The sequence below is a fragment of the Callithrix jacchus genome, chromosome 2 (genome assembly GCF_049354715.1).
Source record: "Callithrix jacchus isolate 240 chromosome 2, calJac240_pri, whole genome shotgun sequence".
NCBI classification, from domain to species: Eukaryota; Metazoa; Chordata; class Mammalia; order Primates; family Cebidae; genus Callithrix; species Callithrix jacchus.
Window position 1 is genome coordinate 13,850,127 of NC_133503.1, and position 13,251 is coordinate 13,863,377.

Below are 13,251 nucleotides of genomic sequence, written 5' to 3' on the forward strand. Positions count from 1 at the left end.
AGTGGCTCACGCCTGTAATCCCAGCACTTTGGGAAGCCAAGGTGGGTGGATCACGAGGTCAAGAGATGGAGACCATCCTGGTCAACATGGTGAAACCCCGTTCTCTACTAAAAATACAAAAAATTAGCTGGGCATGGTGGCATGTGCCTGTAATCCCAGCTACTCAGGAGGCTGAGGCAGGAGAATTGTCTGAACCCAGGAGGTGGAGCTTGCAGTGAGCTGAGATTGCGCCATTGCACTCCAGCCCGGGTAACAAGAGTGAAACTCCGTCTTAAAAAAAAAAAAAAAAAGTCCATGTATAGTTTTCATTGTATCTACCACCAAAGATAAGCAAAAATGTCCTTGCATAATAATCCTAATTATGCACTGCCCCATTCAGAGGGTCTTTTGAAATCAATGAATGGGTCCCAAGTTTGCAATCACTGATATAGAAAATGTACATATCTAAGTAAAATAAACCTCACTACTTTGATATTTTTTATTACAAAAGAAAAGAGGGCAATGTAAAACCAGTGGGGTACTTGACATTGTTTTTGAGAAACTAATGCATCAATATCTGGCTTGATGGAAGTGGTTTTAATTCTCAGTGAGTTATCAAGGTGCTCATCAGATATTTTGGTTCTAATTTTACTCTTCATGTGCTTCATCCTTGAAAATAGTTGCTTACAAATGTAGATGCTGCCAAAAAGCAATGAGTGAACAACGTGTGATTGTGAAGCAAGGGATATTCGTTGTTGGGAAGATAGGTCTTAAGTCCAGTAAAGAAACACAATCACATTTTTCTTTAAGTTGAATGTCAGACTGCAGCTCTGGGCATTCCATTTGAAAATTGGCAGGTAACATTTATGTCAATGGAAAATGGAGTCACATATATACCAAAATATTGATTATTTTTTCAGAAATCTTGAGATTCCTGTTTTCAAATTCCTGTATCAAATTGAAAAGTAAGGCTGCATATTTTTTGCTGTTCACAGGACCATGTTTAGCCAACGTGTCAAAATGCATAAAATTGTTTGCCTTTATTTGAACTGCCATAATTTCAGTTTCATGTGGAATGCTGTTATGGTTTCAAACATTGTATTGTTAAGTTGGTTTTCACCTTGAAGACACAGGTTTAACTTGCTTAAATAGGCCATCAAATCCATTGAAAATGCTAAATCTGGGAGGGAGGATCCAAGATGGCAGTTTAGGAGCAGCTCAGGATTGCAGCTCCCAGTGAAAGTGCAGAGGGTGAATGGGTGCTGCATTTCCAGACAGGTATTTATTGCCCACAGACCAGGAGATTCCCAGGCAGAGGAGCCCCACGGGTCGCCAGCGCAGCTATTTTGGCCGGCATGGCTATTTTGCCAGCGCCCCAGCATGGCAGTTCTCCGTATAAAATACACTAATCTGGTTGCCCTTTTAAGCTGGCGATTGGAGCTCCAGGAAGGCAGAGTCGCCCACTCATCTGATTAAACAGGGGACAGAAACAGGGAACCAGGCCAGGAGATTCCTGGGCAGCACCGTTGTTTCAGCCGGCGCAGTGGGTCACAGCATGGGAAATCACACACATCCCGGTACCTTTTCAACAGGCGACTGGAACACCTGGGAGAGAGTCAACCATTCAACTTAAAAAAAAAAAAGGCTCTGAGGCAGGGAGCCAGGTGATCAGGCTCGGCGGGTCCTGCCACCCCAAAAAATCAGCAATGGGAAACGCCATGGGTTGAGAGTTTCACAGCAAGCACAGCTGAACCCGGGAAAGTCCAGCTCTATGGGGGAGGGGCATCCGCCATTACTCAAGCACTCCACCCCTATGGAGGTAGTCTGCCATTGCTGAGGCAGCCCACCATTGCCAAGGCAACCCGCCACTACAGAGAGAGTCCGCCATTACAAAGGTGGGCCACCATGGCCAAGGCATTTCTAACCACACACATATAAACACGACTGCAGGGAAGTGCACACCACAGTAGGGCAGAGCCCACAGCAGCTCAGCAAAGCCTCTGCAGGAAGACAGTGACTAGGCTGCCTCCTTGCTGGGCAGGGAAGCCTTGAAACAAAAGGAAGCAGCAAAACGGAAACTCATAAAGCCCTAACTCCCTGGGACAGAGCACCTGGGGAAAAATAAAAAGGGGGTTTATGAATTCTGCTGCAGCAGACTTAAACGTACCTGCCCAGCAGCTCTGAACAATGGAGATCACAGCTCAGTACTTGAGCTCCTATAAAGAACAGACTGTCTCCTTAAGCAGCTCCCTGACCCACATATATCGAAAGAGTCACCTCACAAGGACTGATCAGACTGACGTTTGGCGGGCATCATTCTGGGACAAAGATAACAGAAGAAGAAACTGGTAGCAACCCTTACTGTTCTGCAGCTGCTGCAGGTGATCCAAAGGCAAGGAGAGCCTGGAGTGGACCTCAGCAGTCCTACAGCAGAGGGGCCAGACTGTTAGAAGGAAAAATAAGAAACAGAAATAACTTCATCATCAACTGGATGTCCACTCAGAGACCCAATCTGAAAATCCACAACTACAAAGATGACAGGCAGATAAATCTACAAAGATGGGAAGAAACCAGCACAAAAAGGAGGAAAACACCTGAAACCAGAACACCTCTCCTCCTACAAGATATCACAACTCCTCACCAGCAAGGGAACAAAGCTTGATGGAGAATGAGTGTGATGAAATGACAGAATCAGACTTCAAAAGGTGGGTAATGAGAAACTTCTGTGAGTTAAAAGAACATGTTCTAACCCAATGCAAAGAAACTAAGAATCTTGAAAAAAGATTTGACGAAATGCAAATGAGAATGGACAACTTAGAAAGGAATATGAGTGAATTGATGGAGCTGAAAAACACAACACAAGAACTTCACAAAGCATTCACAAGTTTCAACAGCTGAATTGACCAAGCAGAAGAAAGGATATCAGAGGTCGAGGATCAACTCAATGAAATAAAATGAGAAGGCAAGATTAGAGAAAAAACTGTAAAAAGGAATGAACAAAGTCTCCAAGAAATATGGGACTATGTGAAAAGACCTAATCTACGTTTGATAGGTGTACCTGAATGTGACGAAGAGAATGAAGCCAAGCTGGAAAATACTCTTCAGGATATTATCCAGAAAAACTTCCCAAACCTAGCGAGGGGGGCCAATATTCAAGTCCAGGAAATACAGAGAACCCCACAAAGATATTCCTCAAGAAGAGCAACCCCAAGGCACATCATCGTCAGATTCACCAGGGTTAAAATGAAGGAGAAAATGCTAAGGGCAGCCAGAGAGAAAGGTCGGGTTACCCGCAAAGGGAAGCCCATCAGACTCAGCAGATGTCTCGGCAGAAAGCCTACAAGCCAGAAGAGAGCAAAAGCCGATATTCAATATCCTTAAAGAAAAGAACTTTCAACCCAGAATTTCATATCCAGCCAAGCTAAGCTTCAAACTTGAAGGAATAATAAAATCCTTTGCGAACAAGCAAGTACTCAGACATTTTGTCACCACCAGGTCTGCTTTACAACAGCTCCTGAAAGAGGCATTACACATAGAAAGGAACAACCAGTACCAGCCACTCCAAAAGCATACCAAATCATAAAGAGCATCTACAAAATGAAGAATCTGCATCAACTAATGGGCAAAACAGCCAGCTAGCATCAAAATGTCAGTATCAAATTCACACATAACAATATTAACCCTAAATGTAAATGGGCTAAGTGCACCAATCAAAAGACACAGACTGACAAATTGGATAAAAAGCCAGAACCCATCAGTGTGCTGTATCCAGGAAACCCATCCCACATGCAAGGATACACAAAGGCTCAAAATAAAGGGATGGAGGAAGATTTACCAAGCAAATAGAGAGCAAAAAAAAAAGCAGGAGTTGCAATTCTCATCTCTGATAAAATAAATTTTAAAGCAACAAAGATCAAAAGAGACAAAGAAGGACATTACATAATGGTAAAAGGATCGATGCAACAAGAAGAGCTAACTATTCTAAATATATACAGAACCAATACAGGAGCACCCAGATACATAAGGCAAGTTCTTAATGACTTACAAAGAGACTTAGACTCTCACACAATAATAATGGGAGACTTTAACACCCCATTGTCAATATTAGACATGTCAACCAGACAGAAAATTAACAAGGATATCCAGGACTTGAACTCAGCTCTGGAACAAGCAAACCTAATAGACATTTACAGAACTCTCCATCCCAAATACACATTCTTCTCAGCACCACATCACACCTACTCTAAAATTGATCACATAATTGGAAGTAAATCACTCATCAACAAATGCAAAAGAATGGAAATAATAACAAACAGTCTCTCAGACCACAGTGCAATCAAGTTAGAACTCAGAATTCAGAAACTAACTCAGAACCACACAGCCTCATGGAAACTGAACAACTGGCTCTTGAATGTTGACTGGAAAAACAATGAAATGAAGGCAGAAATAAAATGTTCTTCAAAACCAATGAGAACGAAGACACAACATACCAGAATCTCTGGGACACATTTAAAGCTGTCTCTAGAGAAAAATATATAGCAATAAGTGCCCACATGAGAAGCAAGGAGAGATCCAAAATTGAAACCCTATCATAAAAATTGAAAGAACTAGAGAAGCAAGATAAAAAAAAACTCAAAACCCAGCAGAAGACAAGAAATAACTAAGATCAGAGCAGAACTGAAGGAGATAGAGACACAAAAAACCCTTCAAAAAAATCAATAAATCCAGGAACTGGTTTTTCGAAAAGATCAACAAAACAGACCACTAGCCAGATTAATAAAAAAGAAAAGAGATAATAACCAAATAGATGCAATAAAAAAAACGATAAAAAGGATATCACCACAGATTCCACAGAAATTCAAACCATCATCAGAGATTATTACAATCAACTCTATGCACATAAACTAGTAAACCTGGAAGAGATGGATAAATTCCTGGACACTTGCCTCCTCCCAAGCCTAAACCAGGAGAAAGCTGAAACCCTGAACAGACCAATAACAAGATCTGAAATTGAGGCAGCAATTAAGAGCCTACCACACAAAAAAAAGCCCAGGTTCAGATGGGTTTACAACCGAATTCTACCAGACACACAAAGGGGAGCTGATACCATTACTTCTGAAACTATTCCAAATAATCCAAAAAGAGGGAATCCATCCCAAATCATTTTATGAGACCAACACCATCCTGATACCAAACCCAGCACAGACTCAAAAGGAAAAGAAAACTTAAGGCCAATGTCCATGATGAACATAGACACAAAAATCTTCAATAAAATACTGGCAAGCCAATTGCAACAGCACATCAAAAAGCTTATCCATCATGATCAAGCTTATCCACCATGATTCATCCTGGGAATGCAAGGCTGGTTATATGCAAGTCTATAAACATAATTCATCACATAAACAGAACCAAAGACAAAAACCACATGATTATCTCAATTGATGCAGAGAAGGCCTTTGACAAAATTCAACAGCCCTTTATGCTAAAAACCCTCAATAAACTAGGTAGTCATAAAACATATCTCAAAATAATAAAAGCTATTTATGACAAACCAACAGCCAATATCATACTGAATGGGCAAAAACTGGAAGCATTCCCTTTGAAAACTGGCACTAGACAAGGATGCCCTCTCTCACCACTCCTATTCAATATAGTACTGGAAGTTCTAGCCAGAGAATTCAGGCAAGAAAAAGAAATAAAGGGTATTCAAATAGGAAAGGAGGAAGCCAAATTGTTTCTATTTGCAGACGACATGATTGTATATCTAGAAGATCCCATCGTCTCAGCCCAAAATCTCCTGAAACTGATAAGCAACTTCAGCAAGGTCTCAGGATACAAAATCAATGTGCAAAAATCAGAAGTATTCCTATACACCAATAACAGACTAAAAGAGAGCCAAATCAAGAATGAACTGCCATTCACAATTGCTACAAAGAGAATAAAATACCTAGGAATACAACTAACAAGGGATGTAAAGAACCTCTTCAAGAAGAACTACAAACCACTGCTCAACAAAATAAGAGAGGACACAAACAGACGGAGAAACATTCCATGTTCATTGTTAGAAGAATCAATATCGTGAAAATGGCTATACTGCCCAAAGTAATTTATAGAGTCTACGCTATCCCCATCAAGCTACCAGTGACCTTCTGCACAGAACTGGAAAAAACAAAAACACCTTAAACTTTATAGGGAACCAAAAGAAAGCCCACATAGCCAAGTCAATTCTAAGTAATACGAACACAGCGGGAGGCATCACACTACCTAACCTCAAACTATACCACAAGGCTACAGTAATCAAAACAGCATGGTACTGTACCAAAACAGAGATATAGACCAACGGAACAGAACAGAGGCATCAGAGGCAACACAACATATCTACAACCATCTGATCTTTGACAAACCTGACAAAAATAAGCAATGGGGAAAGGATTCCCTGTTTAATAAATGGAGTTGGGAAAACTGGCTAGCTATGTGCAGAAAGCAGAATCTGGACCCCTTCCTGACACCTTACACTAAAATTAACTCCAGATGGATTAAAGACTTAAACATAAGACCTAACACCATAAAAACCCTAGAAGAAAACCTAGGCAAAAGCATTCAGGACATAGGCATAGGCAAGGACTTCATGACTAAAACACCAAAAGCATTGGCAACAAAAGCCAAAATAGACAAATGGGACCTAATCAAGCTCCACAGCTTCTGCACGGCAAAATAAACAGTGATTAAAGTGAATCAGCAACCAACAGAATGGGAAAAAATTTTTGCAGTTTACCCATCTGACAAAGGGCTGATATCCAGAATTTACAAAGAACTAAAACAGATTTACAAGAAAAAAACAAGCCCATTCAAAAGTGGGCAAAGGATATGAACAGACACTTTACAAAAGAAGACATACATAAGGCCAAGAAACATGAAAAAATGCTCATCATCACTGGTCATCAGAGAAATGCAAATCAAAACTACATTGAGATACTATGTTACACCAGTTAAAATGGTGATCATTAAAAAATCTGGACACAACAGATGCTGGAGAGAATGTGGAGAAATAGGAACACTTTTACACTGTTTATGGGAGTGTAAATTAGTTCAACCATTGTGTAAGACAGTGTGTCGTTTCCTTAAGGACCTAGAAATAGAAATTCCATTTGACCCAACAATCCCATTACTGGGTATATATCCAGTGGATTATAAATTTTTCTACTATAAGGACATATGCACATGAATGTTCATTGCAGCACTGTTTACAATAGCAAAGACCTGGAACCAACCCAAATGCCCATCGATGATAGACTGGACAGGGAAAATGTGGCACATATACACCATGGAATATTATGCAGCAATCAAAAACGATGAGTTCATGTCCTTTGTAGGGACATGGACGAACCTGGAGACCATCATTCTCAGCAAACTGACACAAGAACAGAAAATGAAATACCGCATGTTCTCACTCATAGGCAGGTGTCGAACAATGAAAACACATAAACACAGGGAGGGGAGCGCTACACACTGGGGTCTGTTGGGGGGAATAGGGGAGGGACAGCGGGGGGTGGGAAGTTGGAGAGAGATAGCATGGGAGAAATGCCACATATAGGTGAAGGGGAGGAAGGCAGGAAATCACATTGCCACATGTGCACCTATGCAAATATCTTGCATGTTCTTCACATGTACCCCCAAATCTAAAATGCAATAAAAAGAAAAGAAAATGCCAAATCTGTAAGCCAGTTTTCATTGTCAAGTTCTGGCACAAATTTTGTTTGATACCATAAACGACTTGATTTCATGTCACAAAGCATAAAATCTTCACAACATTTTGACTTGACTTAACCACATTACTTCTAAAAAGTGAATGACGTCACTAGAGTCAGCATCCATACTTTTAAGGAATTCCTGCAACTACCGATGATGCATTCCCTGGCCCTTGTGAAATGCACAGCCTTGGTAACAATTTGCATGATGTTATCCATTTTTAAAACCTGTGCATATGGATATTCTTAATGTATTATGCAATAATACTTGATCAAATGTGAGTTTTGTGTGGCAACTGCATCATCATCTATTAATTTTACAAGTCCCACTCTTTTACCTACTGTCACCAGGGCACCATCTATAGCTATATCAGATACATATATAACAGAAAAATAAAATTGCTTTAACATCTTTTTCACTGCTTTATATAAATCTCTTGATATAGTTGTGTCTTTTAATGGCACGGTGACATTTCTATTTCTTCAGTGACATTATATTCATCATCAATACCTCTAATAAAAATGGCAAGCTGTGCCACATCTGTAGTGTCAGTGCCTTCACCCATCACCAAACCTAAAATTTTAAATTAGCAGATTTATTCTCCAAACATCTTTCAATAGATTTCCCAATTTCTTCAGTTCTCCTGGCTATAGTCTGGTGAGGCAAACTGATTTTAGAAATATCAGTTTCTCAAGACAAATAATATCTACCATATCTTCTGTGCATTGCTTAATAAACTCACCATCAGGAAATGGTTTTGATTTTTTTGCTATTTTTTGCTATTAAATTTGCTAACACATAACTAGCCTTTATGATAGAGTTTGTTTGAGTTGTAACTTAAAAAAATTGTTGTTGTTGTTGAAAAGACAGACTTTTAGGGGAGCATCACACACTAAGGTCTGTGGTTGGGAGGACTAGGGGAGGGACAGTAGGGGTTAGAAAGTTGGGGAGGGATAAATGCCAGATATAGGTGATGGGGACTGGAGGCAGCAAACCACATTGCCATGTATGTACCTATGAAACAATGCTGCATGTTCTTCACATGTACCCCACAACCTAAAATGCAATTATATATATATATCTATATATATAGATATATATATAGAGAGAGAGAGAGAGAGGAAGAGAGGGAGAGAGAGAGGGGGAGAGAGAGAGGGAGGGAGAGAGAGAGAGAGGAAAGACAGGCTTTTTTCAGTTCTGCTATTTTGTGCTTGGAATACATTCCTTGATATGTACCAAATTTGTCAGCATGTTTTTGCATATAATGCCTCTTCAAATTGTAGTCTTTGAAAATGGGCACAAATTCCATAGAAATAAAGGAGAGTGCTTTGCTATTTACCTTAAAAAGAATAGAATAGAAGTCATTTGTCCACTTTTCATTGAACAATCTTCATTCATCCATAATTTATTTTTAGGGTTCTGTTTTCTTTTTAAGACATTGTGGAAGCTATGCTGGAATTAAAAACATTATAATAGATAAGCAACTATATTTAATTTTATTATGAAAATTTGGGCCAGGCACGGTGGCTCATGCCTGTAATCCCAGCACTTTGGGAGTCTGAGGCAGGTGGATCACCTGAGGTCGGGAGTTTTAGACCAGCCTGACCAACATGAAGAAACCCCGTCTCTACTAAAAATACAAAGCATTAGCCAGGCATGGTGGTGCATGCCTGTAATCCCATCTACTTGGGAGGCTGAGGCAGGATAATTGCTTGAACCCAGGAGGGAGAGGTTGCAGTGAGCCGAAATTGTAACACTGCAGTCCAGCCTGGGCAACAAGTGTGAAACTCCATCTCAAAAAAAAAAAAAAAAAAGCAAAGCTTAATAATCAAATAAGAATACTTACATGTCTTCTAAATAATATTGAACACCTATCATTTACAACCATAGGTTGAAAGACTATTGATAATCACTGTGTTTTACTTGCCAAGCTGCCACAAACACACCTAATACCTGATGGTGTCAATTCAACTGTCTATGATTGGAAGATAACACACTGGAAGTTGCACATCACCACAAAACTGAATCCACACATTTGTACAAATGGCGAGTGTCTGGTGTACAGCAGCATTCTGCCTTGTCCAGAATGCACACTTCAATTCTTTGTCACAATTCACTTTACATATCATTGCAATAGAGTCCTCTCACTTTATTTTGTTAATTTTAATGGTTTTTCATTTCTTCTGGCCAAACTGTTTGCAATTATAATGCAAATTATAGATAATACTCCATTATTTGTGGATGTGACATCCTCTGATTATCCCATTCCATTCCATTGTCATCTCCGAAGTTCACACTTGAGAATTGCACAAATTACAAAATTACAAAAGAAAAATTGAAAAAAAAATGACAAAATGTTTTCAGAAAGTTTCCAAATTTGTGTTGGGCTATATTCAAAGCCATCTTGGACTGCCTGCGGCCTGTAGGCCACAGTTGGACAAGCTTGAATTAAACCAATAGAACAATTTAAGAATAATCTGTACCTTTACTATGTTTAGTCTTTCATTCCATGAATATAATATGCCTCTCCATTTCTTTAGTTTTTATTTCTTTCCTCAACATATTGTAGTTTTCAGCATAGAGATCCTGGACATCTTTTGTTAGATTTACAACTGAAGTATTTCATTTTTGTTGGAGTAAATGTAAATAATATTGTTTTTCTTATATTTTCAGATATTAAGTGTTATGTAGAAATGTAAATAATTTTGGGGTTGATCTTGTATCCTACAACCTTGCAGAACTCACTTATTAGTTCAGAAATCTTTTTGTATATTCCTTGACATTTTACACATTGACAATTATGTCACCTGAAAATAATGACAATTCTATTATTTTCTTTCCAATCTGTATGCTTTTTATTTCTTTTTCTTGCTTATTGTATTAAGACATCCAGTATGCTCTTCAGGAAGAATGCTGAGAGTGGGCATTTTTAAAAATTGTTCTTTTTTTTTTTTCATTCTCAAAGAGAAACTCTCAGCAAGAATAATTGTTCCTGATCTTGGAGAAAAGCCATTCAATCCTTCATCATTAAATGTGATTTAGCTGAATGTTTTTTTTGTAGATTGTCATTATTAAGTGAAGAAGCTGTCTCTCTCTTCTTAGTTTATTAAGATTTTATCATGAGTGCTGGAAGTATACATTTTAAAACAAAACATAGTTGTGGAAGATAAAAGAAATTTCCAAGCATGCCGGCTTGATAGGCCAGCCCCAAGTTGGGAAAAAGAATTATCTCTTTCTTTTTCCTTCTATGTATTAAAATAAAAAATTAAGAGAAAAGAATTTTCATGGAATTGCATTATTCCTTGAAAACAGGTTCCTCAAGTATTACCTACTTTTGAAAAAAAAAATCACCACATCATGGCATCCGCTTTTCAAGTGGCCCATGTATTAAAGATGGTGTATTAAAGACAGAGCTAGTCTGAGGCAACATACAGTCTGCCAAGGCCACCTGCCTATCTGTCATCAATCCTTTTCTACTCTGCACACTCCTGGGGAAGTGCTTGGTCTTGTTCCTGTCTACTGCATTGGAAGAACAGTTCCCGACCATTTGCACTTGAAAGTGGAGCATTTGCACTTGAAAGGAGACTGAGATATAGAGGCTGGAGATCACACCAGATGGCTGGGTCTCCCCACTTCCACCCTGGCCCCACATACGCTCAGAAGAGGTTAGGCATTTAGGATCTCTATTGAGCATCTTGAATATGGCCTGCCATATCATATACAGTTACTAAATATTGGTTAAATAAGTCATGTCTGTTCAATATATTTTGTACACCCATAAAAAGCTCCACAACTAATGTGACACAAAATGTTTCTGCTTTGAACTCTAGCCTTTTGGCCCAGTAGGACTCATGAAAAGTGCCATCTCTTTAGCTCAGGATGATGAATGGAAGAGAATACGATCATTGCTTTCTCCAACCTTCACCAGTGGAAAACTCAAGGAGGTATGAAAATAACATGAGTTTTCATTAGAAATGTAAAAAATGAATCTGGGGACAGGTAGAAAGTAAGATCACGGTTCCTTTCCCAGGGGTAGTCCACTGAGTTTGAGCTTCCTAAAAATGGTCTTTTATCTTTATGTACAGAAAATACATCACAAAATTTGTTATAAAAATGTAACTTGCTGCTCCATGCTGGGGAAAACCATGTCCTTCTGGTACTTGAGTCCGCATATTTAACTAGAGGTAGTAATCTGTTTTGTGCTTAGATGTTCCCTATCATTGCTCAGTATGGAGATGTGTTGGTGAGAAACCTGAGGCGGGAAGCAGGGAAAGGCAAGCCTGTCACCATGAAAGAGTAAGTATGAGCACAGCCATGGGGTTCTGAGCTATCATGGGCCCTCCAGCTGCCTGCCATGGAACTGATATTCCCACTGTTGCTTTACTCCAGTGATGAGACAAAAGCAGGGCAGTGTCACAACTCCAAAGAGCCACCTAAGAGGGAGTGGCTCCCATAATGAGGCAAGTCAGCAGGAAAAAAGGCCTTCTCTCTGATGCACAGGAGCCAGGATTTACCTACCTGTTAACTTGGCACCATAAATATTCTGGGAGATTAAATATATACTTTAGAAATTTTAAAAACATGATTGTATCAATGTTTTGAGTGTAGTGGATATGGAAATTTAAGTAAGAAAGCATTTGGTACTTGTTGACTTGCATTGGGTAGGCTGAGAAAATTACAGTGGGGAACTTGGAACAATTTTAATCCCTTCATGGTTTTTCTGAGGATATCAGCAAACTATGAAATATTAAACCTTCACACCTCTTCCTTTTTCTCCAATATCAAAAGAGAAAGGCTGCCAGAAACCCATGTGTAGGGCAACCCTATCATTATTAGCTGTCTACGCTGGTATATGCCTCAATTGTTCAACAACAGGTGTAATTTGCGCCTGTCCTTGGGACCATCACTCAGCTATAGGACTCCCCAAATCAATGTTGCAGAGATCTATTTTTTTAACCAGAATATTCTTGGTTGTTACATTTTACAAAAATGATTCTGTTCTCAGAGCAACCTCAGGTCAGAGGAGCTGGGGATAGCAGGGTTTTCCAGAGCTATAGCAGCGAGTATAGAGAATAAAGGATGATATTTCTGGGAACTCAGAACGGGGTGCTGCTCTTTTGTAAAGTGCTGAAGAGGAATCAGTTCTGGGCATAGAGTCTGTAGTCAGACAAGGTCACCTTTCTTGAATCCACTAGGAAGAGTTAATTATTCTACTCATGTCCTGCTGAAGCACAGTGCTTACACATCTTGTATCATCCACACTCAACACATGCTAATGCAGTTGTCTGATAATGGGTCTCTGTCTTCCTATGACTAGACTCCTTGACCTCAGAGGTGAGTCTTAACTCAGCTCAGTGTCTCCATCACCCCCAGTGCAGGGCCACCTGCATCACTGGCACCTGATAACCACCTTCTAAAGGAGCATAATGCGAGATTATCCAGCAGATAGTTCTGAAAGTCTGTGGCTCTTTACCTGTCTTAACTGGACATGTGAGTTTCCTGTTGCATGTATGCTGGAAGAAT

General features: G+C 39.5%; 1 protein-coding gene across 2 annotated transcripts in view; it reads left to right on the top strand.

Moving 5' to 3' along the window:
* CYP3A5 (cytochrome P450, family 3, subfamily A, polypeptide 5) overlaps positions 1 to 13,251 on the top strand; it is a 39,065-nt gene that overhangs the window by 13,536 nt on the left and 12,278 nt on the right. For both annotated transcript variants that reach the window (XM_017964614.4, NM_001204442.1), the window contains 2 exons: positions 11,559 to 11,672; positions 11,936 to 12,024. In XM_017964614.4, the coding sequence (XP_017820103.3) occupies positions 11,559 to 11,672; positions 11,936 to 12,024 (203 nt within the window). The remainder of the gene's footprint in view (positions 1 to 11,558; positions 11,673 to 11,935; positions 12,025 to 13,251) is intronic.